This window comes from Pelobates fuscus, chromosome 5 (assembly GCF_036172605.1).
Source record: "Pelobates fuscus isolate aPelFus1 chromosome 5, aPelFus1.pri, whole genome shotgun sequence".
Classification (NCBI taxonomy): domain Eukaryota; kingdom Metazoa; phylum Chordata; class Amphibia; order Anura; family Pelobatidae; genus Pelobates; species Pelobates fuscus.
In genome coordinates, this window is record NC_086321.1 from 268,470,737 (window position 1) to 268,497,633 (window position 26,897).

A 26,897-nucleotide genomic window follows, 5' to 3' on the forward strand; every position below is an offset into this window, starting at 1 on the left:
GCCGACACAGCTCACACATGGCCGGCCGGGGATAAAAATAAAAAAATTATTTGCGGTAGGGGCGGGGCTTACCATGTGGCAGGGGTGGGGCTTAACGTGCAGCGGGGCGGAGCTAAAATGCCTTGTAACTGCTGCAGGGGAAGCAGGAAGGAGTCCCTGCTTCCCCCAACAACCAGAATCCAGGAGCTGCACTGCCTGTCTGCCTCCACAAGGAACAGAGGTAACTATGTGTGATTGTCTGCCTGTGTGTTTGACTGTCTGCCTGTGTGTGTGACTGCCTTTTTTTGTGTGTGGGTGGGTGACTGTCTGTGTGTTTGACTGTCTGTGTGTATGATTGTCTGCCTGTTTGTGTGTGTGTGTGTGTGACTGTCTGCCTGTGTGCGTGTGTGAGACTATCTGCCTCTGTGTGTGTGTGTGTGTGTGTGTGTGTGTGTGTGTGACTATCTGCGTGTGTGTGTGTGACTGTCTGCCTGTGTGTGTGTGTGTGTGTGTGTGTGGCTGTCTGCCTGTGTGTGTGTGTGTGTGACTGTCTGCCTGTGTGTGTGGCTGTCTGCCTGTGTGTGTAACTGTCTGCCTGTGTGTGTGTGACTGTCTGTGTGTGTGACTGTCTGTGTGTTTGTGACTGTCTATGTGTGTGACTGTCTGTGTGTTTGACTGTCTGCCTGTGTGTGTGTCACTGCCTGTGTGTTTGACTGTGTGTGTGTGACTGTCTGTGTGTTTGACTGTCTGTGTGTGTGACTGTGTGTGTGTGACTGTCTGCCTGTGTGTGTGTGTGTGTGTGTGTGTGTGTGTGTGTGTGTGTGTGACTGTGTGTGTGTGTGTAACTGTCTGTGTGTGTGTGACTGTCTGCCTGTGTGTGGGTGGCTGTTTGCCTGTGTGTGTGTCACTGTCTGTGTGTTTGACTGTTTGTGACTGTCTGTGTGTGTGACTGTCTGCCTGTGTGTGTGTGTGTGTGTGTGGCTGTCTGCCTGTGTGTTTGTGTGTGGCTGTCTGTGTGTGACTGCCTGCCTGTGTGTGTGGCTTTCTGCCTGTGTGTGTTTGTGTGTGTGTATGTGTTTGTGAGACTGCCTATGTGTGACTGTCTGGGCAGACTAGATGGGCTGAATGGTTCTTATCTGCCGTCACATTCTATGTCTGTGTGTGGCTGTCTGTGTGTGACTGCCTGCATGTGTGTGTGTATGGCTGTCTGCCTGTGTGTGTGTGACAGGGTGTGGGGGGAGGAGTGGGGGGAGGGGGAATGGGAAGGGGGGGGCGCTGTGGAGATTTTCTGCAAAGGGCACCCAAAGGCCTAAGGCCAGCCCTCTCAGCAATAATCTCTAGGTAGGAGTTAAAGTAAAATCCACATGAATACCAGGACCCAAGATTTCCCAGCAAAACATTGCCCAGAGTATAACACAGCCTGTGCTGGCCTGTCTTCCCATAGTGCATCCTATTGCCATGTCTTCACCAGGTAAATGACACACTTGCACCTGACCATCCCCCAGAGCTTAACAAAAATAAGATTTTAATCAATCTTTTTCCATTGCTTTATGGTCCAATTCTATATTGTCCTTATTTAAGCTGCTTTTTTTCAGTGAATAGGAGTCATCATGGGCTCTCTAACCAGTCTGCAGCTGCACAGCCCCATACGCAGCAAACTGCGATGCACTGTGTGTTCTGACATATTTTTGTCATGGTCTGCATTACGTTTTTCAGAATATTGAGCTACAGTAGCTTTTATGTGTAATCGGACCAGACAGGCTAGACTTTACTCCCTACGTGCATCAATGAGCCTTGGGTACTTATGACTCTGATTCACTGGTTGTCCTTCCTTGCACCACTTTGGTAGGTACTAACCACTGCATACCAGAAACATCCAACAAGACTTGCCATTTGTCAGATGCTCTGACCCATTTGTCTAGCCACCACTGGCCCTTGTCAAAGTCACTCCCAACATATGAAATTCAAGAACTTGCTGCCTAATATATTCCATCCCATGACAGGTGCCCCCTGTCAGTGGGTTATTTGTTGTGACAGATCAGTGTATTCTAAAGGAGAGCGCATACAGAATTAAGCAAAAAAAGAGTTTTTTAGGTTTTTTAATATTTCCGGGTCCTTTAGTAATTCTATGTCCATTCTCCATGATCTATTATTCTTAACGGGAGAGTCTAAGCCCAAACTTACTCCAACCAACCCATGATCAGACCACGTAATTACCCCTATTTCTGCATGTTGAACTTTAGAAATACTCTGCCCATCCATAAAAATATAATCCAATCTACTATACATTTTATGTCTGTGAGGAAAAAATGAATAGTCCCTCTCTAAAGGATACAACGTTCTCCATCTGTCATACAAATTATATTTAAGTAATAAATTATAAAACTTTTTGGAGTTGTGGACTAAATGACGATCCGATTTTATCTCTCCTATCGAATTTCTATCCACAGTTGGATCCAAAGGTAAATTGAAATCCCCGCAGACCACCAGAGTTCTCATAAAGAATTTTTTCATTACTTTCAATGTCTGACTGATAAATGTAATTTGCCCTTTATTAGGGGCATACATATTTAAGATTGTAAATTTCTGAGAATTAATCAGGCCTGCCCATAATAGATACCATCCTTCTTTATCTTTTATGACAATTTCTTCTTTTATTAGTAGAGTTTTATTAAATATTATTGAAACCCCTCTCGATTTATTTTTCGAGTAGGTGGCACTATAGGGATTAGAATAATATCTATTGCCAAAAAAGGGAATTTTATTAGTCTGCCAATGGGTTTCTTGAATACATATAACATCTGGTTTACCCCTAAAAAAATGTAAATGCTATACTCCTTTTGCCCACTGTATTTAGACCCTGGACATTTTGACTAATAATCCTCAGATTCATGGAGAACCAAACCAACCACCAAACCCCACGTCTCGGAACCTCCCAGAAAACATAACATACACACTCACACCCATTCATCCAAACACTAAACAAGTACTGTGATACAATCATCTTCTTTAAGGATCTACCTACTTAGAAAATCCCCACTCCTCACTCTACCTCCCCTAACAGTGGCGGATAAACCTAAGTTTCGCCGAACGAACTTGGTTCGAGACCTTGGCGGAGGTCGCCAATTGAACCTGCCTGTATACTTTGTATTCCGCATCAAAAGCAGCCTAAGACTAAAGGTCCTTTCTTATTTATTTCACGCATCGGTTTAATAAAATAATCTAACTGAGCTGAGAGAACAAACGCTATAGAGAGACAGAAAGAGCCCGCTGGGATAAAATCAAACATCCAAAAGGCAAGAGAGAGAGGGGGAAAAAGAAAAAGAAAAAATGAAGAGAAAAAAAAAAGGAGAAAAGTCCCCAAAATTAACTCCCATGGGTTGATGACCCCTATCATAACCTCTTCTCTAAGCCCCCCTCATTCCCTCCATAAAAATGGAAGATCTTATGGCTAGTCTTATAGATCTGATTGCCACCTTTAAACAACAAACCCATTGAGGTAGAAAAGAGAATACATTTGTAGTATTAACCATGTAAGGTTCCTTTTTAATCAAAAAAGATAAATGAAAGAAAAAAGCCTCTCTCCATAAATGATATGATATGTTATAAACCTTTATATCATACAGTATACATACTGTTTATGAGATAGATGCCTTCAATACTATTTTTTATCATGGAATATAAATATGTTGTTGTTAAATATTGCATTTCAGTTACTGTGGCTATGTAGATATTTGTGAAAGTACATATCACTGTTTAATAAATGACAAAGTATTTTCCATCTTAAAGGACAACAATCTCATACTACATGCACATCAGGCTGACCATGTCAAGAGACTTTTGAGGAAGCCTATAGAGTAAGTATTGTGCTTTTTATCGTGCTCACTATAAACTGTTCATTCCTCTTTCCTGATATAAAATACCATGAGAAGATTTAAACCCATTACCCCTTGTTAGCAAAATATGGAAAAACAGATACTACTCCAGAAGGGAATTGTTTTTATATTTCATTTAAAAGACACAGCCGATCTTGGTTATTAGGAGGTGCGTAGTTTAAAATCTAAATAAGTTATTTAACAGTGTGTAAAAATCTAGAGATTGGTAGTAAATTTGAGATTGGTAGTAAATGAAAATTTAAGAAATTTGACTAACAAATGGCTGTAGTTATTAACATGTGACAAACAGAATAACTTAATTAGAATAATTAAAAAATTATTGAGATCACTTTAATGATTTGCTTGCGAGTTTCACATCTGTGGTTTTGAAATCAAAGTATTATTAAAGGACTGTATTGAAGGACCACTATAGGCACCCAGACCACTTCAGCTCAATTAAGTGGTATGGGTGCCAGGTCCCCCAAGTTTTAACCCTGCAGCTGTAAACATAGCATTTTTACAGAAACTGCTATGTTTACATTGCGGGTTAATCCAGCGAAAATTGCATTGAGGACACGTTGGACGCCCATAGGAAAGCATTGATTAATGCTTTCCTATGGGCGGTTTGAATGCGCGCACGGCTCTGGCCGCGCATGCGCATTCGGAGCTGATGTCGGCAGGTGGAGGAGAAGTCACCAGCGCCGAGGGAGCCTGGCGCTGGATCAAGGTAAGTGGCTGAAGGGGTTTTAACCCCTTCAGCCCTGAGGGAGGGGGGGAGGAACCTAATAACCCTATAGTGCCAGGAAAAGGAGTTTGTTTTCCTGGCACTATAGTGCTCCTTTAACCCCTTAAGGACCAAACCTCTGGAATAAAAGGGAATCATGACATGTCACACATGTCATGTGTCCTTAACCCCTTAACGCCGTTACGACGTACCATGCCGTCACGCATTAAATGGGCTTTAAAGCCGTTGCGACGGCATGGTACGCCGTAACGGCTTAAGCCCCCAGGAGAAGAGGTGTACTTGCCTCCGCCGCGATCCTCTTCTGGGGGGCTGCCTGAGAGCCCAGGCAGCCCCCTTCCGGCAAATGAGGCCCCCGGGGGCCATGTGATCGCTCTCAAAGAGTGATCACATGGCCCCCTATAGCTGGCTATGGATCTGCCAGCAGGGGGACTGTTTGAAATATCAGACACTCCCCCTGCTGGTAGGAGGTGTAAAAAAAAATTAATAAACATGTTTAAAAATAAATTAAATATATTTTTATATATATATATATATAATATGTATATATATTATATATATAATATATACATATTATATATATGTAGCGTCATACAAAGTGTATTTTAATGTTAATATAAGTACATATATTAATATTAAAATACACTTAGAATGACGTTACATATATATAATATGTATATATATTATATATATAATAGATGTACATATATATTATATATAAATACGTATAATTAAAATAATAAATAAATAAAATAATAAAATAAATAAAATATTGAAACAAAATTTTATATAAATTATATATGCATATGTAATTTCATTCTAACTGTATTTTGTTATTAATATATATATATATATCGGTAACAAAATACACTTAGAATGACATTCTATATATATCTATCTATATATAAAATACAAATAACCGCAAATATATAGATAAATACATATAATTACATAAAAGATTACATTAGTATACACGTAGAATTTAAATACCTATAAATGCATATATATTAAAATTCTATGTGTATATTTAAATAATCTTTTAACGTAATTATGTGATTTGATTAATTAAAATTTGATTGACATGCCTGACAACACAGGGAGAAAGTGCAGAGAATTTAATTCGCAAGCACTATATTTGACCCTGTAACTCTCCAAGACACCATAAAACCTGTACATAGGGGGTACTGTTTTACTCGGGAGACTTCGCTGAACTCAAATATTAGTGTTTCAAACTGGTAAATTGTATTACAACGATGATATTTTAAATAAAATTGACGCATTTTTCGCATTTTTTACAAGCGAACGGCACTCTTATGGTCTATATTATTGTTGTAATATGTTTTACTGTTTTAAAACACTAATATTTGTGTTTAGTGAAGTCTCCCGAGAATAACAGTACCCCCCATGTACAGGTTTTATGGTGTTTTGGAAAGTTAGAGAGTCACATATAAGGCTTGCATTTCATTTTTTTCACATTGAAATTTGCCAGATTGGTTATGTTGCCTTTGAGAGCGTATGGTAGCCCAGGAATGAGAATTACCCCCATGATGGCATACCATTTGCAAAAGTAAACAACCCGAGGTATTGCAAGTGGGGTATGTCCAGTCTTTCTTAGTAGCCACTTAGTCACAAACACTGGCCAAATATTCGTGTTTTGCTTTTTTCACACAAAAACAAATATGAACGCTAACTTTGGCCAGTGTTTGTGATGAAGTGGCTACTAAAAAAGACTAAACATACCCCACTTTCAATACCTTGGCTTGTCTACTTTTTCAAATGCTATGCCATTATGGGGGTAATTCTCATTCCTGGGCTACCACACCGTCTCAAAGGTAACATTACTAATCTGGAAAATTTCAATTTGAAAATGGAATGTTCTATATTTGACCCTGTAACTTTCCAAAACAACATAAAACCTGTTAATGGGGGGTACTGTTGTACTTGTGAGACATCGCTGATTACAAATATGTGCATTTGTTTGCAGTAAAACCTAACAGTGTTATGACATTGACAGTTAAAATGTCAGACGGAAATGCAAATTTAAAAAAAAAATCTTATTTTCTCACATTTTTTGTAATTTTATTCATAATAAATTATGTCCCATATATGAATAGTTAATGATTGATTAAAGCCCTGTTTCTCCTTATTATATATAACAAAATGATATATAATAAGTGTGGGTGCATACAATTTGAAAGAGGGGAACTACGGGTGAACAGACATAAAGCGCAAATTCCAGTTTTTGTTTATGTTTTGTTTTGATCAGAACGTGCACTATTGACTCCGTCCTGAAGGGGTTAAGGGGTGAAGTAAGGTATTTTGTTAAAAAATTAGGGCTTCATTTAATAAAGTTTGATAAGCTTTTCTAATTATTTACTATTTTGGATTAACCTTTAAAATGATTTTACCATTATGAAAAATATTTTTTAACTATATTTTTACATTTTTACATATGATAGTTTTTGATACCTTTAAATGCTAACTTTAAATGTGTATCCAAAAATCTTAAATAATTTTAAAAGCTTATCCAACACAATTAAATTGAGGCCTCTTTTAGTAGGAGTAAATAAGATTTCATGAAGGTTAGATCATGTCAAATTAGTTTAGCAGTGTTCTTCTGTGCATAGATAAATAATAGAATAGAGAAAAAAGGGGTTGATTTAATATCAGCCAAAAGGTTATAATAATGGCTTTTAAGCTCCCAATAAGCCTTTTAACATTTTGTAGTGATTTCATATGAGCAATTTTAGACTTAGTGTGAGAAAATAAATTTTGGTTCGAGTGGCTTCAACTTTCAGGTAATTTTTAAACATACAAACCAATTTGTATATTTTCCATTAAAAAATATCTACATTTATGTGCAATATTATTTAGAAAGCATTTATATAGAAAGCAACCCTAAAATGTGCAATTGATTCAACAGCAAAAACATGAAAGACTACACTGAACAGTGTAGGCCAGGGCTGACCAAAAGGTAGATGTTGTAGAACTACAACTCCCATAATGCATTGTCTAACGGTATTCTGAATGTGTGCAAAGAATCATGGGAGTTGTAGTTCTTCAACATCTGGGGATCTACCTATTTGGAAGCCCTGGGGTAGGCATATCACCTAAACAGTAAGTTCATATCGAACAGTGAAAGCATGTCTATGAAACAGTGGGGCATGCCTACTAAACAGTGACCAACCAGCAACTGTTCAGTGTAATCTAAAACTAGCGAATGGGCAGCTATTGCTGTACAGATCCCCGCTCTCCCGCTACAGACCTCATTCTCTTTAGTGATATTGCAGAAGGTCTTGATGGTAAGGTATGTTTTATTGCTGATTAAATGTAACAGGGTTGATGTTCCAGGAGTGATAAGCTAAATTGCAAATGATTTAGGTAAACTAGAAAAATAGTCAGAGCAGTGGCAGCTGAAATTTAATGTGGATAAGTGCAGGATAATGCATCTTGGATGTAAAAACCCAAAGGCAGAGTACAGAATATTTGATAGAGTCCTAACTGCAACATCTGAGGAAAGGGAGTTAGGGGTAATTATTTCAGATGACTTAAAGGTGGGCAGTCAATGTAATAGAGCAGCAGGAAATGCTAACAGACTGCTTGATTGTATAGGGAGAGGTATTAGCAGTAGAAAGAGGGAAGTGCTTATGCCATTATACAGAACACTGATGAGACCTTACTTGGAGTATTGTACGCAGTACTGGAGACCGTATCTCCAGAAGGATATTAATACTTTGGAGAGAGTTCAGAAAAGGGCTACTAAACTGGTTCATGGATTACAGGATAAAACTTACAAGGAAAGGTTAAAGGATCTTAACGTGTAGTTAGAGGAAAGACGAGACAGGGGGATATGAGAAACATTTAAATATATAAAGGGAATCAACACAGTAAAGAAGGAGAATATATTTAAAAGCAGAAAACTACCACAACAAGAAGACATAGTCTTAAATTAGAGGGGCAAAGGTTTAAAAATAATATCAGGAAGCATTACTGAGAGGGCAGTGGATGCATTGAATAGCCTTCCAGCTGAAGTGGTAGAGGTTAACACAGTGAAGGAGTTTAAGCATGCGTGGGATAGGCATAGGGCTATCCTAGCTATAAGATAAGGCCAGGGACTAATGAAAGTATTTGGAAAATTGTGCAGACTAGATGGGGCGAATGGTTCTTATCTGCCGTCACATTCTATGTTTCTATGCTCAGTAATCAAAATCTATGTGTTGCAGACCATGGCAGGAGTAATGTGTGTTATTTGTGTTAATAGTTATAATGTATGTTAGCCAGTTTCATAGCTATAATTAATGCAGCATTACCAATTAAGTGCAAAAGTATTATCTACATATCTGTGATAAGTATCATAGATATAGATCCAACATTCCAGAGCACCTTACCGGTATACATTATTTAGCCTGTCTGACTTGAATTCAAAGTAGAGTTTGCCAGTTCTAAGGCAATGTCAACCAATATTGATTGAAATAATAAAAAAATACTAATTCATACAATCACTGCACATGCACACAAGAAAGTAAACTAACAAAAATGAATAGAAAAACTATTGACAAACCAGGAGCAAAAACCAAGGGCTAAAACAGGGCAATACAATTGAAGACCAACTATAAATATAAATACATTAACCAAATCAGTAAGAATTAGTGGCAAAAAAGCATATAAAACAATAATAGAGCGAACATAAACCAAAAATAAAATGAGAAAAAGTATGTGTCAAACATATATAAAATTTAAATAGGAAATTCCTAATTTCCAAATGTCCATATAATAAAAGGGTACACTAAATTTCATCAGTGCTGTAAATACTGTCCAATATCCAAGAAACGTAATTGCTGCCCTTAGGACTCACTGTCAGATGTTAATTTACTTTCCCTCAACCAGTGAAGGTTGGTATACAAAGAAGACAGATTTCTACATAAGGAAGAATTACCCAATGTCCTGGGAGCCAGAGATTGCACCCATTGGGCTCTCAGGCCACCCCAAAATCTAGAGGCGTTGTATAGGAACCACAAGCATGTCCATCTTTTCATGTGCAACATGAGATAATTTCAATATATTTTGACCATGTATGAATTATTTTGCACAAATCTGATGAAATTAAAAGTTCAGCCTGCCAAAATTTGGCTAATATCAGGACGAGACATGATGATGTGAGGGCATGTCCAGTATAGGAGCGTGAACATGAAAGGGGGGCTGCGAGGATAGCAGTGAGGAGACGCCGTAGAGAGCCTAGAGCTGGCACAGTGGTATCGATTTATTAAAGGGATGATCAGACGTGGACGGTACACTTCTGAATGAAGTGACAGTCGGTGGCAGAGGAAATACTCTCGGGGGAGCAATACTGTATAAAGAACAGAAAAGTCAAAAACCTAGCCCTAAAAAAATTTACCTAACTTAATCCCTACTCCTGTATACATTTGCATCTAAAGATACTCCCTCCCTACCATACCTGTTACCGTGACTACATACAATAAACATATAGGGGCAAGAGGGACAAAAAGATAAGAAAAAATGATATAAAAGCATATCATAATTTAAAAGTGAAAAAGAAAGAAAGAGAAAAAGAGGGGAAAAATCCATATAAAAAAAAGAATAAAAAAGAGTATTTGGGGGGCCAATTAAAAAGGAATAAGAAAATAAAGGAATAAGAGAAAGAGGAACAAGGGTAGTGAAAGCAGGTATTAATACCTGTTTAGGGTGAGGTCTGGTGATTTGGAAAAATTGATTGGTTTTGGTTTTATATATATTATTTTTTTGTTATATTCTTTGTTTCTTTTCTCAGTGGTTCCTATACTGCAAATCTGTTTATACACTCAGAGACGTGATATAGAAATACTTGGGCAGTTATACGTTTACTTAGTGAATAGGAAGATAAAAAGGCACATTTTTGCAAGGATCTTTAATGGATAGTACTCTCTTGGGAAACAGATACAGAGACAGGTAGGCTTAGTGGCTATCTAAATAAAGAGAGAAATTAGAAGAAGAGTGAAGAAGGAAAGAAGACTTGGGAAAGGGGAGAAGAGTGAGGAGAAGAAAAGGGAAAGGGAAGGAAAAGCAGAAAGGTGGCCTCAAAAAAAGGGGAATGCTCTGAAAATTAGCAAAATAAATAAGGAAGATAAGGATAAGACACAAAACAAATCCCTACTATCCTATTATGCATCTCCTGAGACAGATGAAAGAGCTATACCAAAAAGATTAAGTTCACCACCAAAAGCAAGTTAAGAAGAGCCTTAAAGATGGCAATGACATCACATTACAACAAATGGAAAGAACAGAGATAATATCTCCAGACGCACTATTGGATCAAGAGTCATTTACCAAGGAATTTCTAACTAAGTTACTGGAAGAACACAGAGATTTAATAAAAAATTATTTATTGGTTACCATTACAGAAAACCCTCAATCAAAAGATTCAGGAAATGTAAAAGCCTTAACATTGTACATATCTCAACAACAAGACTCATATGAAACCTTGAATAATAAATACCCAGATCTTAAAAAATCTAAAAAATGGCAGAGTTAGAAGATTGCTCAAGGAAAAATAACTTAAGAATAAGAGGAGTATCAGAAGAGGATTATCTGTATGATATCTTTCAATAAGTAGCTGGTGACAATGGTGAAAAATAAATTCTACTGGTCAGAGCCCACAACACCTTCAAACCTCCAGAAATACCAGAACATGTCCCAAGAGACATAATTGTTTGTTCCCATAACTATATATATAAGGGAAAAATATAGAAGCAAGGAATCATAGGGATAAAAACAACAAAAAGTTCAAAAACTTAAGAATAATGAATGATCTCTCTAACTATGCTCAACAACAACAACTCAAGTTAAGACCTGTCACTGAAATATTAACACAAGAAAATGTGAGATACAACTGGGATTACCCAGTTAAAGTTCTGTTGACATATAATAAAGAAAAAAACATGCAATAAGTATGAAAGAGCAGGGTTTCAGCTGCTAAAACAATGGCATTTTTTCCACAGTACCTATAAGTAAGAATATTATGGTTAATCCTTAGGTATTAACAAAGATGAAGGGAAGAATGAATAGACAAAAGGGGAGAGGGGATCAACATTCTTCCATTGCTCTCTGGATAGTGATTATATTTTATTTTAGTCTAGTTTTATATAATGTATTTTAGTATACCTCCAATTATTTACCACGTCTTTAATTCACTAGCTTACATTTTGGAGCTTTGATGACTGTTGAAGTTTTTTGGATTATTATGTGGATCTCTATAGACAGGTTTGAGTTCATGAATTATCCAAGTATGAATGAATTGTATGGCAGAAACTGGCAGTAGGACTGGGAGTTGAGCTTGACTCCATCCTCAACCCGAAAAGGCCCCACAAGCTCATCTTTGATGATACCAGCCCAAACCAGTACTCCACCTCCACCTTGCTGGCGTCTGAGTCGGACTGGAGCTCTCTGCCCTTTACCAATCCAGCCACGGGCCCATCCATCTGGCCCATCAAGACTCACTCTCATTTCATCAGTCCATAAAACCTTAGAAAAATCAGTCTTGAGATATTTCTTGGCCCAGTCTTGACGTTTCAGCTTGTGTGTCTTGTTCAGTGGTGGTCGTCTTTCAGCCTTTCTTACCTTGGTCATGTCTCTGAGTATTGCACACCTTGTGCTTTTGGGCACTCCAGTGATGTTGCAGCTCTGAAATATGGCCAAACTGGTGGCAAGTGGCATCTTGGCAGCTGCACGCTTGACTTTTCTCAGTTCATGGGCAGTTATTTTGCGCCTTGGTTTCTCCACACGCTTCTTGTGACCCTGTTGACTATTTTGAATGAAACGCTTGATTGTTCGATGATCACGCTTCAGAAGCTTTGCAATTTTAAGAGTGCTGCATCCCTCTGCAAGATATCTCACTATTTTTGACTTTTCTGAGCCTGTCAAGTCCTTCTTTTGACCCATTTTGCCAAAGGAAAGGAAGTTGCCTAATAATTATGCACACCTGATATAGGGTGTTGATGTCATTAGACCACACCCCTTCTCATTACAGAGATGCACATCACCTAATATGCTTAATTGGTAGTAGGCTTTCGAGCCTATACAGCTTGGAGTAAGACAACATGCATAAAGAGGATGATGTGGTCAAAATACTAATTTGCCTAATAATTCTGCACTCCCTGTAGTCAATGCCAACTTGTCTAATCTACTACTGAAGGCTATACAAACATTTAAAGAACATGCAGTGGACATGGGAGACAATGCGAAACAGGCATGGAGGTGTCTGACTTAGTCTCATGCCTTAGTGTTGCGGCGGCATTCCCACACACTAAAGGGAATGCCGCAGATCTCCTACCTGTCAGGTCCCCGCCCCCGCCGGGTCCGCTCATACCCGGCGGGCATGTCTTGGTACGGCGGCATTCCCACATGGTTGTGGGAATGCCGCCCATCACTCACCCCTTGTGGTGGCTCCTCCTCCTCTCACAGCGTTCGGCTCTCTAAACATTAGAGACGCCGGCCGCTGCAGCTTTGAAGTATATAAGATTTTCCCTGTTTAACCCTTAAAGGGCCAGTTCTGTAATTATCATGACAGTGTTTCACATACACGCCAATGATCACATTCTTCCCTGCAGCCAATCAGGTAGCACTTTAGACTATATAAGCTTGTTTTGTCCTTTTCTTTGTGCCCTGTCGTGGTTTCCATATTGGTTATCCAAGAACACGTTCCTTGTTTTGATTCTTGTGTATTTGACCTTGGCTTCCCTTTTTGACTATCTGATCTCTGTATTCCTTGACCTTTGGCTTGACTCCTGACTATTCTGATTTCTCCATTCCTTGACCCGTGGCTTGTTCATCATTAACGTTATTTCTATGTCTTGTCTTTACCCTGTCTTGTGTTTTTTTGCCTTTATACGTTAAATCCGGCCATTCTAAGGCCCGGTAATACGTCTTAGGTCTTTTCTTATTATCTACTTAAGTTCTGTGTTTTGGGCATCTACAGTAATCCTGACACTTAGTCTGGCTTTAGAATCTTAGTGTGCCTATAGATTACCACTAGAGCTCCTGCTATTCAGGGATCACTGCACATGGTTAGATTAAACAGAGTGGAAATGACAACTTGATGAATAAAAACAATATTAACAGCACTTTTGTGTCTGCTATGCAATCTGCTGGGTGGTCGCCTACATTATCAAGAGGGCAACAGCTCATCTTAAGTGATAGTCCCATGGCCCATATCAGCCAATCCCCATCTGTGGTATGACTGGCCTGCGGTGTACAGAGTACAGTCCAGAGTATGTAAATACAAATTTAAGCAATTAACTGCATCATCATATAGGGAGAAGAGAGTCCCACAGCGGTGAGTTAGCATCTCCAAAAGGTAACATAGTTTCCAGTGTCCAGATTGGGACTGTGTAACTATGCTCGTCAGTGGTCAGTCGATTCCCATTCTCAGACTCTGTACGTGTCTTACTAGGCTATTGGGCACTGCTTGGTGGGTGTAGGTAAGGCCATCAAAGATAGCCCATTTGCGGCTCATGTGTGAGGTGGTTCTCCGCTCTTGGCACTGTGTGAAGCCAGTTGCACTTGGATCAGGGCAGAGTGCAGAGGTGGCGGCACGTTGGGAGCAAGGTAAGTTCACCCTCCAGCCCCAGGCCGGTAGGAAGGGTCAGTGGTGTGCGGACCCGTTATCCTCGACGGTCCGAGTCCCTCCCTGGACGGGAGTGGCGGGGGGACCCGATATTTTGCTGCCGTCTGTGGTGGAAGTTCCTCTGTCTATGCGGTCGATGTCTCTGAGTCAAGTCCTTGGTGGCGCTCGACCCGGGTAGGCCAGTACTAGAAGGTACGGGCTTGCACGGTATAGCTAGGCCCGAGAGAGTCCTCTGCGTTCTCTGGCTCTCACCACTCCGATTTTCCACCTGAGGTTGGGGCAGCAACAGTGATTGGCAGTTCTTCAGAGCCTCCCAGACTCCCTGAAAGTGCTCATCTAGCCGTTGTAGAATTCGCTCCACGGAGCTATTGGCTGGTGCATGCAGCACGTGTGATTCCTCTTTAGGACCTGACGCTGTCACCATATTGGGTTGACTATCCGATCTTGGCCACTCCCTGGTTCAGATTTAGAGATGGGTGCCGTGTCAGTTGGTCTAGGCAGTCGATTGGGGACCCGGATGACCCACGCCGGTCCAGAAGGGGGGGATATGAGAGTGTTAGGACTGGTGAGTTACCAGTAAGCAGGAAAATCTACTGCCTCTCCCCAGGTCTGGTATAGCAGGCAACAGCAGTGGTTCCCTGGTGAGTAGCCAACTTGGCAAGGTCTTAAGCTATGTCGCTGGGACCCACTGAACTCAATAACGCCCATCAGTGGGTTAATTCACCAGTTGGCAGGGGTTAAACTCCGTATTTCTGGCTAGACTCTGCCTCCCATGATAGGAGGAATTTTAATTCAACAAGTGATGTTAACATGGATAAAAAAATTAAAACGGGAAAAAAACTAAACAGTAAACTAAAAGCAAAATCAAAAAAATTTGAGCGAACAAAAGTTCGGGTTCGTACCGAACATTAAGTTTTTTGGACCCCGAACACGGACATATCACTTTATGTTCGGGTTGGAGTTCGGTGTTCGGTGATTTAATGGCGCGTTTTCAAAGGCTGCAGGGCAGCCAATCAACAAGCGTTTGATTTGTGTGCCCTAAGAAGCCATCACAGCCATGCCTACTAATGGCATGGCTGTGATTGGCTAGTGCGCATACTGCGCAGTTGTAAACATTCTTATTTTCTGCATGCTAATCTGCTAAATAGTAAATTTGGGGCGTGCTCTTCATATCTGAGAGCCAAATAGAAGCGTCTAATAGTGCGCTTACTGCGCAGTTGTAAACATTCTAATTGTTTTGCTGCTAATCTGCTAAATAGTACATTTTGGGGCCTGCTCTTCATATCTGAGAGTCAAATCGAAGCATAACTTTGATTCAAATTTACTACATCGATCACTTGTCATATTGTTTCTGTGGCGGAACCCACCTCGCCACTGGACATTGGAGGGGTCTGGCTGCCTGCCTCTTACCCGCTGACTATGGCCCCTGGAAAACTGGTACATTTAAAGATTTATATTTGGGCTTGTTATACTGTATATTGCTGCTACTGGCCCTTTTAACAGCATCTATGGACACACTGGGACTTTTGGGACTACTGTCCCTTTAAGACTGTGAAGCATACTCTAGTGTACTGCCTGCAATATTATATATGTATTTATGTGTTAAGTTTATCCTGGGTGATTTGTATGCAGCATTCAACTGATTGTTCGGTAGAATCACTCCATTCAGTATATTGAGTGAAACTACCGAACAACCAGACCACCCAGGAATGAGTGTGCCTCCAATTACCGTTTGCAACAATGTTGCAAACGGGTAATTGGCAATCAGTGCAGTCTGTGTCCTCTGGGTGGCCGCCATTCGGGAGCCGAACACGTGGCGGCGGCCATCTTAAACTACCGAACAGCGGTGTTTTGCCGTCGAGTGTCTGGAACTGAAAACGGACACTCGACTAGGCAAGCACCGCTGAGACCTCCAGACTTCCAGGATTTCGTGGGGAAACTACCGAACGGCCCGCCGTTCGGTAGACATAAACTCACGAACTAGGGGATTCATGCGAATTCCCCTTAGTCTCTATAACCCAGGCAATTCGTCTGTTTCATTCACTTTTCTGTGACCGACCGCAGGGCCAAAATACATGGAACTGTTTTCGGATACTTTACCCATGCGGTCGGTCAAAACTTTGCCTGCTCATAACTCCCGAACCCCTGGTCCGATCTGGGTGATTTTTGAGTGTATCATATGTATTTGGGGTACATCCAGGAATTGTTAAAAAGTGTGTACTGTATAATTGGGTTAAGTATTATCTAAGGGGAGGAGATGTGTGGGCTGAACCATGTATGTGATTGGGTATTTTATGCCTCCCCCTGGGTGGGGACTGTTTATGTATTATTGTAATAAAAGCCAGGCTGGATGAGCCAGTCCAGAGTTCCTATTTAACCTTCAAAAGTGAGGTGTCGTCTCATTATTGGGGGAAGGATTTATTGCATGCTGTTCCAGTTGACTGCTAGGAGTACAAGCCTATTCGTATGGTTCCTATTCAATGGTCTACAGCATTCATATGCTTGGGAGAATTTAAAGGTTTCTCGGATTCGGTGATTGTGGTGTCTGCCAGAGTGCTTGGAGTCCTCAGGTACCAGATTTAATGATCCATTCATAGTTTCACAGTCAGGTGGGCAGTCCAGTGACCGGGACCCAGACACTGTCTGGGCGGCAGTCGGACAATGGAAACCCAGTATGCCTGATGTAGAAGTTAGGAGTCACAGTGTAGAATGGATTAGCAGGGTCTGGTGCAGAGTAACCCCACGCCCCCTGGTGTTGAGCACCAGCGTTTGTGCGGCCACATGCCAGGACCCTGATGCAGCTTCAGTAAAAAGAGTACTGGATACCAGAAACCATCACCAGACTGATCCGCAACTTGGAACAGGATGTGGCATTCACTGTAGCGGCTGTGCGCGCTTTTGGCGTTCTCATCCTGCTGCTGCTCGCCTGTCTGCGCTGCAGCGTAAGTTTAGCCTTCCCACTAACTGCCTCATATGCGATGTGCCCACAAGGTGGAACTCCACCTTGCACATGCTGGAGAGACTGTTTGAGCAGCAGCAAGCGATAGTGGAGTTTCAGCTGCAGCACGCACGGGTCAGTGGCTCTGCACCAGACTTCCCTCCAATTGATCAGAGTTAAAGGATTTCAAGTGGACTCATTACAATTACAGGGCCTCAAAAGAGTCCAGTATTGTTATTTATCGTCACTACCTTCCCGCGTCGGGAGTGGGTCATTTGCGAGCCTACTGCCTTCCTTGCATGTGGTAGCCATTTGTCAGGGTCCCTGAATGGAATCAAACCCTGATTCCCCGTTACCCATGGTCACCATGGTAAGCCAGTCAATGGCATCGAAAGTTGATATGGATTGACATACGAATGCGTCGTCGCCTTCTCGTTCGGGAGCATATTGAAAAAGTGATCTAGCATGACGAGCTGGGTGATCTCCTCCGGGAACTTGGCTTGATGGGAGTTGAGCCAGTTCTGGGTGGCCCTTGTGATGCCACAGTGTATACCCAGATATATCAGAGCTGCTGCAGAAAGTGCGGGCCATCTGTGCGCGCTTTTGGCGTTCTCACCCTGCTGCTGCTTGCCTGTCTGCGCTGCAGCGTAACTTCGGCCTTCCCGCTCACCACCTCATGAGACTGTGCGAGCAGCAGCAGGCAATAGTGGAGTTTCAGATGCAGCACACACGGGTCAGTCGCTCTGTGGAACAGTTTTCATTTTTTGTATGTCCCAATATTTTGGGGGCTACCCCAATTAAATATATATATATATATAAAAACCAGTGTTGGCTACCTCCTCCTCCTCCACCGCCGCTTCCACCTACACCGCCACGGTCACCGCCTCCTCAGCCTATGGGTCACTTAGTATAAACTATGTACACAATAGCAGAGGCTTGTGAAGGCCTTTTCTACATGCATCAGGAGTTGAGCATTTCTCCATGCATCAGGACTGCAAGAAATGCACCGCAGGCCGCAAATGTTTCTTTTTTTCTATTCCAAATATTTTGGGGGCTACCCCAATTAAAATAAAATATATATATATATATAAACAGTGTTGGCTCTCCTCCTCCTCCACCCCGCTTCCACCGTCACCGCCTCCTCAACCTATGGGTCACGTAGTATAAACTATGTACACAATAGCAGAGTCTTGTGAAGGCCTTTTCTTCATGCATCAGGAGTTGAGCTCAGTTTGAGCAATGAAAGAGAATACCCTGCACTCCAACCCTCTCTCAAATGGATAATTCTGGTGATCCTCCTGACAGCCATGCTTTAGATTTTGATTTAAGTTCTTCCAAAGCTAAAATCAAAGATTCCATCTAGTGCTATTTCATGGCTTAGCTGTATTTGTAATTTTTATGTTATTTTAAGTGATTTCCCTATCCACATTTGTTTGCAGGGCACTATTTTACTTCCTTTTGCAGCCCTCTAGCCCTTTCCAGGACTTTTTAGAGGCATTTTTGTGGCCAAAAGTTCGGGTTCAATGGGGTTTGGGTTCGGGGTCAAGTTCGGGGTCAAGTTCGATCACGAACCCGGACTTTTTTTTTTTTAACGTTCAGCCAAACCCGCCGGACCTTAAAATCCAGGTGTCCGCTGAACTCTAGTCCTCAACCTAATCCGTAGAATTAATTTTAAAAAAAATCAAGCCATCCTTTTTGGCACTGGATGTCAGAGGTTTTTGACAGACTGAACTGGCAATTTATGGATTTGGTTTTACAATTTGGATATATCGGGAACATTAGAGATAGTTTTAAGATCCTATACACAAATCCAAAAGCAAAGGTGATCGATTTTAATATCAAAAATGGTACAAGGCAAAGATGCCTTTCGGCTCCCTTGCTATGTAGCCTTTAGTTGCTTTTATCTGACAAAAGGAAGAAGTGCAGGGCATCAGGGTCGCCATGCCGAATATAAGATAATTTTATTTGTGGATGATGCCCTCTTGACCTTAACGAACACCCTTGAAACTATTCCGACTGTGATGAAAGTGATCTTTGAATACGGTCAATTTTCAGATCCTAAATTATATATTACTAAGACTCAGAGCTTGACATTCGATTTATCCTCTTTAGATAAGGCTCATCTTAAATCTATAAACAAGTTTGGGATCGGAAAACTGTATATATATTTACATATATTAGGAGTGAAGATTCCATATTCTTTTGATAAATTGATTGAATGCAATTATTTAAGTCTTCAGGAAAACATCAGGACCTATCTTACAAAATGGAACAAAACTGAATTATCTTTGATAGGGAAAACAGAATCAACTAGTGCTCAACTACTTCCAAAGTTATCTTATATGTGCAGAACAATCCCAGTTAGATTAAGTTACAAAATTCTAAATTCCTTTCAATCCATTATTTTCCAAGGCAAATAAGAAACCTAGAATCTCACAAAGAATTCTTAAGAAATCAATAAGAAATGGAGGTCTGGGGTTTCCAGACATCTTTGCATTACATGAAGCCTGTATGCTAGCCCACCTTTTAGCTTTGGACACAAGTAACAATAGTATTAACTTATGGAAGGAAATGGAAGCTCAAGAGTTTAAAATAGAAATACTTTATGATTGTTTTTGGATAGATAGTAAATGTTCTTTAGAAGAAATCACGGTAAACCCAATCACCAGAGCGACTCTAAATACGGTAAAACTTATAAGGAAACTGATCAAATGAATGGTATAGCACTATCCATCCCTATAGAACTATTAGAAATTAAAATGAGAGATATGGATCTGTGAAACTGGAGGAACTGTGGGATCAACCAGGCATGGAATATTTATTTTAATGGTAAATTAATGTCATTCCAACAAATGCAATATAAATACCGTATATACTCGAGTATAAGACGAGTTTTTCAGCACATTTTTTGTGCTGAAAAACACTCACTCGTCTTATACTCGAGTCAGTTGTCTGTATTATGGCAATTTTCATTGCCATAATACAGACAAGGACCAGGGGCTGTCAGGAAGCTGTAACTTACCTTCACCGCAGCTCCTGTCAGCTCCCTTCTCTCTCCTCCGTCCGTGCAGCTCCCAGGTCAGCTTCCTCTGCAACTCTCGCGAGAGCCGCGGGGTCAGAGCGTTGCCACGGGTTACCGTGGCAACGCTCCGCGCGGCCGCAAGAGTTGCAGAGGAAGCTGACCTGGGAGCTGCACGGACGGAGGAGAGAGAAGGGAGCTGACAGGAGCTGCGGTGAAGGTAAGTTACAGCTTCCTGACAGCCCCCCTCCTACAGCCCATCCACTGGACCACCAGGGAGTGAGAGCCCCCCTCCCTGGCCAGCTAACAAGCAGGGAGGGGGGACGAAAAAAAAATAAATAAATAATAAAAAAAAAAAAAAATAATAAAAAAATAATAACTACATTAAAAAAAATATATATTACAATAATAATTAAATAATAATAATTAATAAAATGCCCACCCCCACCAATGCTCTGCACTCACACACACACACACTGCACTCACACACACTGCATTCATACACACACTCATACACACACTGCACTGCATTCATTATATACACACACTGCATTCATACACACACTGCATACACACTGCATTCATACACACTGCATACACACTGCATTCATACATACACACATACACACATACACACACTGCATTCACACTGCACTCATACACACACTGCACTCATACACACACTGCACTCAATTCATTATATACACACTGCACTCACACACGGCACTCATATACACACACTGCATTCATACACACACTGCATACACACTGCATTCATACACACTGCATACACACTGCATTCATACATACACACATACACACTGCATTCACACTGCACTCATACACACACTGCACTCACACACACACTGCACTGCATTCATTATATACACACTGCACTCACACACTGCACTCATATACACACACTGCACTGCATTCATTATATACACACTGCATACACACTGCACTCATACACACACACTGCACTCATACACACACACTGCACTCATATACACACACTGCACTGCATTCATACATACACACTGCACTCATACATACACACTGCATTCATTATATACACACTGCACTCACACACTGCACTCATATACACACACTGTACTGCATTCATTATATACACACTGCATACACACTGCACTCATACACACACTGCACTGCATTCATTATACACACACTGCACTCATATACACGCACTGCACTCATATACACGCACTGCACTCCATTCATTATATACACACTGCATTTATACACACACTGCATACACACACAGCATTCATATACACAGTGCATTCATACACACACACACTGCATTCATTATATACACACACTGTAAATAAATATTCAGTTAATATAACTTTTTTAGGATCTAATTTTATTTAGAAATTTACCAGTAGCTGCTGCATTTTCCACCCTAGTCTTATACTCGAGTCAATAAGTTTTCCCAGTTTTGGGGGGTAAAATTAGGGGCCTCGGCTTATATTCGGGTCGGCTTATACTCGAGTATATACGGTACTCTCTTGCTTCAAGTGAAGTATATACATATCTGAGGGTTAAGAATTATTTAGCTATAAAACAAATAACAGAATATAATGAGACTACTGGATTCTTAGGAAATCATAATCCTTCAAAAAGAATATCACTTAAATGTTTGTCTGCTTCTGAAACCTTTATCAAAGAGCCCCCAATAATAAAATGGGAACTCAATTTTAAAAAATCCTTTGAAATATTAACTTGGAAACAGAGTATAAATAGGCTCAAACAGAGCACCCACTGTGTTAGTTTGGTAGAGCTCTTCTATAAAATTATATATAGGTGGTATTTGGCTCCAACATAATTAAACAAAATATATAGTGATCACATTGACCAATGCTGAAGATGCAACAACTCTAAAGGATCTGCTCAGGATTAGATGCTTTAAAAATGAATTTTAAAGACCTCCTAAAAGAGATTACAGGGGAACATGTCCCTTTGACCCACAGTTCTTCCTCTTCCCCTTAGACCCTCTCCAATGGTATAAACCCTTTTCCTTCCTAATGATCCACATTATGCTAGCAGTAAAAATCTGCATGGCGAGAAACTGGAAAAAGCAAGATCATCAAAATTGGTATGAAATATTAAATCAAATAAATTACTAGTGTATATAATGTTACCTTCAAATTGAACATTAAGCCAACATAGTCCTTCTGTAATTGACCCCTAAGTCTGCATTTTTTTGTCTTATTTCCATATCCTTAAATAAGTCTTTATTGTATGCCAATCTGAAATATTTCTCCCACAAAAATTATTTTGCTAATATAATTTTTTTTTATTATTATTCTTTATTTTTGCAGTGCAGGATTATGTATACATGCTTGAATAAACATTGTGACTGATAAAGCAATATAAAGCAGTGGTATGTCATACAATGTCAGGAAAAAGTTGCACTGTTTTTATATATAGAAATGGCATGGTGAGACAATATGTGTCAAACGATTATTCACATGGATTAATTAAAACTAAGTTGAGTCAAGTGACAACATTTTAGTCGATTTATGATAGGGTGCCCGCCAGGAGAAATTAATCCCAGGATTATGATCAGGCTAGGTAACTGGCTGGGTGTTAAAATAAAGTAAAACATAAGTATGCATGCTTCATTATTGGAGCATGTCAGTGAAGGGCTGACACAAATCAAGCTTAAAATCAGTTATACCAGCTGACAGTGTGCTGAGTCTCAAACTTTAGTGAGAGTTGAGCTTTACTGGGTGACTGTAAGCTGTGTTGTCGAGAAGTGTTGAGTATTGGTGCCGCTGGGTGCACCGCTTCAGAGGGGAGGCAACAATAGAGAGAACAAAAATGAGAAGAATAATATATAAAATAAAATAAAAGACAAGAGAGCATAAGTGAGCTTTAAATGTCTCTGTGTTGAGAGCAGGAGTGGGTAGGCGTAGGCAGTGGAGTTGTTGTCCAAATCTATCCTATACCACAGCAGTTTAAAGTAAATAATGCAAGCATAAGTATTAAACAAGTGGTCACAGGGAAGGGGAGTACGTGAGTCACAGTTTTGACCCATGATGTGGGCTGAGGAGTGCTTATAAGGGGGCTTTTCAGCCTATGCCTGTTTCGGGCATCAATAGCATATACTTGCTGTGTCCATGCAAATCTTGCTGCTGTTGTTCCTCCATGCTTTTCCTCCCGTCCCTTGTGTGTTCAGGCTTAGATTTGGCTGGTTTCTGTGCTCAAGAGTGAATGAAAATTCAGTCGCAAAATACCTAATGAATATTCATACGAATGAGTGGGTACAGTTATATTATACAAATTAATAATGAGTTTGTATGATAAACCAGATACATTCGTGGGTTGAGATTATTATTTTTTTTTTTTTACTTTTTCTCTGCCTGTCTTTTTTTTCTCTCTCTAATTTTTTGTTAAAATACCTTTAGTTTTAGTATTACATTATAAAATAGCTTAATAACTATACATATATTAAATATACATAAACCGCATGGTTTTATTTAATTGATACGTTTTACTTAAATTAAATAATAAAATATTTAAATTTCATAGTTTTTAACTCTCATGAAGTAATGCGAATATTTTTATTTATAATTCCGATATCAACACCTTCCCACTTCATTATGAGCCTGTTTAATATAGAAAAGAAGAACATCTTCGCTTACCCTCTTAAGGCTCTTTTTTTTGTATATATTTTATTTCCATTTTTATTTCATAATGATATATCCCCTGATTTTCTTTATTTTTTTTTATTTTTTTTTAGCTTTTATCATTATTATTTACTTTATTATAATTATTATTCAATACAATCATCCAATACACGTATGTCCTTGTTCAAAATATGTATCATCATGTTGCTGTTATTTGATTAAATGGATCATATATATAATAATCAATATTGCTATTTTGTGTTTTGCTTCTTTTGTGTGGTTTGTGTGGGATCGCTCACTTAAGTTTTTGTTTATATCTAATATTTTTTTATTATGAACTTGGCTTGCAATACTGACTAAACAATTTCTAATCCAAATATTTTTAATTTGAAAAGGGACAACTGGTGGTATTGGTTATACCCTGGTGAACGTATACTTCCCCAATTTTGGACATTACCAGTTTCTGGAAAAAAAAATACTAATGAAGTTTCCAAGAATGTCCAGGGCATAATGATAATAGGAGGAGATACTAATTTCGTGTTGGATTGTGAACAAGACTGTAATGGCACCCCTAGGCATAAAACAGCCATTTAGTAGATCTTCCCCTTCCAGAGACACAGGCAGAGCTACTGTAGACACCAATCCACCGACCTGGAGAAGCATATGAATGCTCTCAAACATTACGAATGCTGTAAACAGCCGAATAGGAAAAACCATACAAATAGGTTTACACTCCTAGCAGTCAAACTGGAACAGCATACAATAAATCCCCCCAAGAACGAGACAAGGCTCCGTTTTGAGGGTCAAGCAGGAACAGCCAGAGCTGTGGGTTTATTGTTCTTATATACACATTAGTACCACCCACAGGGTTTTGGAAAACAACCAATAAACACGTACAATACACTCAGACACTCCCACACAAAATCCTCCCCTCTGCCTGTGATACAATTACCTTACACAATGGGTAATGTAATTATCACAGGCAGAGAAATACAGTTCCACATTATTCATAACTTTAAAAGTATGCATCACATTCACTTACATTTTCAGAATCAGCATACTCCAAATACAAACATACCTCAAAATCATATAAATTGGTCCAGTGCTTCAAAAGATAGATCGTAGTCCTTTGTGACCAAATGAAGCATGGCTTTTCTGCCCAAAACCAGTTCCACAGAGTCTTCTATCCTTGGAGATAATTGGGAAGTAATACAATGGCAAAACTCCATTGAACACATGGCAGCAAAATACATAAAAAATATATAATTGTGCAGCCATTGCATAAAACATTCAACATATCCCCAGATAGCTCAGATGTGAGCGCACATTATTACTGTCAGGGTACCTGTGGTCTCTACCTCCGAAAGAGGTAGAGACTTAGCTGTTCCTCCATCCAGACGGTCTGATGGCTCCCTTCCCCGCGGTCTATCCGGTCATGCTAGGCCGGCCGCGAGGGAGTGACTGCCTTTTACAGCATCTAGGCAGGAAGTAGTCATCAGGACACTCCCCCGGAACGACCTGTCAGTCAATTGCTGCAGGACCAATCAGGACGCCTCGGAGGCGTGGTTACTGCTCTGAACAGGGTATTTAACAGAGCTTCTTTCATTAGCTCATTGCCCTGTCGTGGTTCTAGCTTGTTCTAGTCACTCAGTGCTTGTGTATTCTATTATCCCTTTTGGTTTTGACCCGGCTTGTTTACCTTACTCTGCTTATCTCTGTTACCCTTGATTCGGCTTGTCTCTCGCTTACCTGTCTTCTGTTACCCTCGACCTCGGCTTGTCTTTGACCATTCTATACTGTACTACTTACGTTAGTCCGGCCATTCTAAGGTCCGGTATACGTATCTGGCTACTGTTTGTACTCTGCATGTTGGATCCCTGTCCCGATCCTGACATTACGACAGGGCCAATGGATCCTGCAAGTACAAACAGTCAGCTGGCTGCTCCTGATCCTAAGTTTGAAGCCATGGATCACAGAATGGATCAGATGGCGCTTGCGCTACAGGCTCTATTAGCTTGTGCCAATAACCCACCAGAGGAGATACGTAATACCCCTGTTTCTCCTGTCGGTTCAGGTCTAGAGGTAGCCACAGTGGGTGCTTCTTCTCGCATTACCCCCCCAGTACGCTATGGTGGGGCTCCTGAGAAGTGTTGTGGTTTTTTAAACCAAATTAGTATCCACTTTGAATTGCAACCTCGCTCTTATCCTACAGATAGGGCAAAAGTAGGATTTATTATCACCCTACTCATAGAGAAAGCTCTGAGATGGGCCAACCCACTATGGGAGAACGATAACCCATTAGTTTATAACTATAACGCATTTGTAGCTGCTTTTAGAAGAACATTTGACCCTCCAGGTAGAAAGGTTAATGCAGCCAGATTACTGTTGCGCCTGAGACAGGAGAACAGAACACTGGTGGATTATGCACTAGAGTTCAGGTCTCTGGCGGCAGAAATCAAGTGGAATGAGCAGGCGTATATGGATGTATTTTTGAATGGCCTATCTGATGTAATCCTTGATGAGGTTGCTACCAGAGAACTCCCTGAGAATTTAGAGGATTTAATTTCGTTCATCTCTCGTATAGATGAACGTCTAAGAGAGAGACAGAACACTCGAGAGAGGAACCAGAGACCTTCTTTTAGGTTAGCTCCCGCTTTTTCAAGTCCTGACTCCACGATATCTTTGCTTACTGAACCTATGCAGATAGGGTATACCCGCCTCTCTGAGGAGGAAAGACAGCACAGGAGAAGAGAGGGTTTGTGTATGTATTGTGGAGCCAAGGGTCATTTACTCTCGAACTGTTCTAACCGCCCGGGAAACGCTCGCACCTAAGTCTCTCTAGAGGACAGGCCTTGGGTGTTTCTATTTTGTCCTCTACTCCTAATTATAAAGATCACAGGCTTCTGCTACCAGTTTCCTTAACTTGGGGGAAGGAAGTAGTAAGGGCTATGGCATTGATAGATTCCAGTGCTGCTGAGAATTTTATCGACCAAACCTTTGCTAGTAAGAACAATTTCCCATCCCAGCTAACGGAGACACCTTTGGCCGTTGAGGCCATAGATGGTAGAC

General features: G+C 40.4%; 1 protein-coding gene across 1 annotated transcript in view; it reads left to right on the forward strand.

Annotated features, from left to right (window-relative positions):
- LOC134612809 (stimulated by retinoic acid gene 6 protein-like) overlaps positions 1–26,897 on the forward strand; it is a 218,338-nt gene that overhangs the window by 118,205 nt on the left and 73,236 nt on the right. The window contains exon 9 of the mRNA XM_063457254.1: positions 3,769–3,836. Coding sequence (XP_063313324.1) covers positions 3,769–3,836 — 68 coding nt within the window. The remainder of the gene's footprint in view (positions 1–3,768; positions 3,837–26,897) is intronic.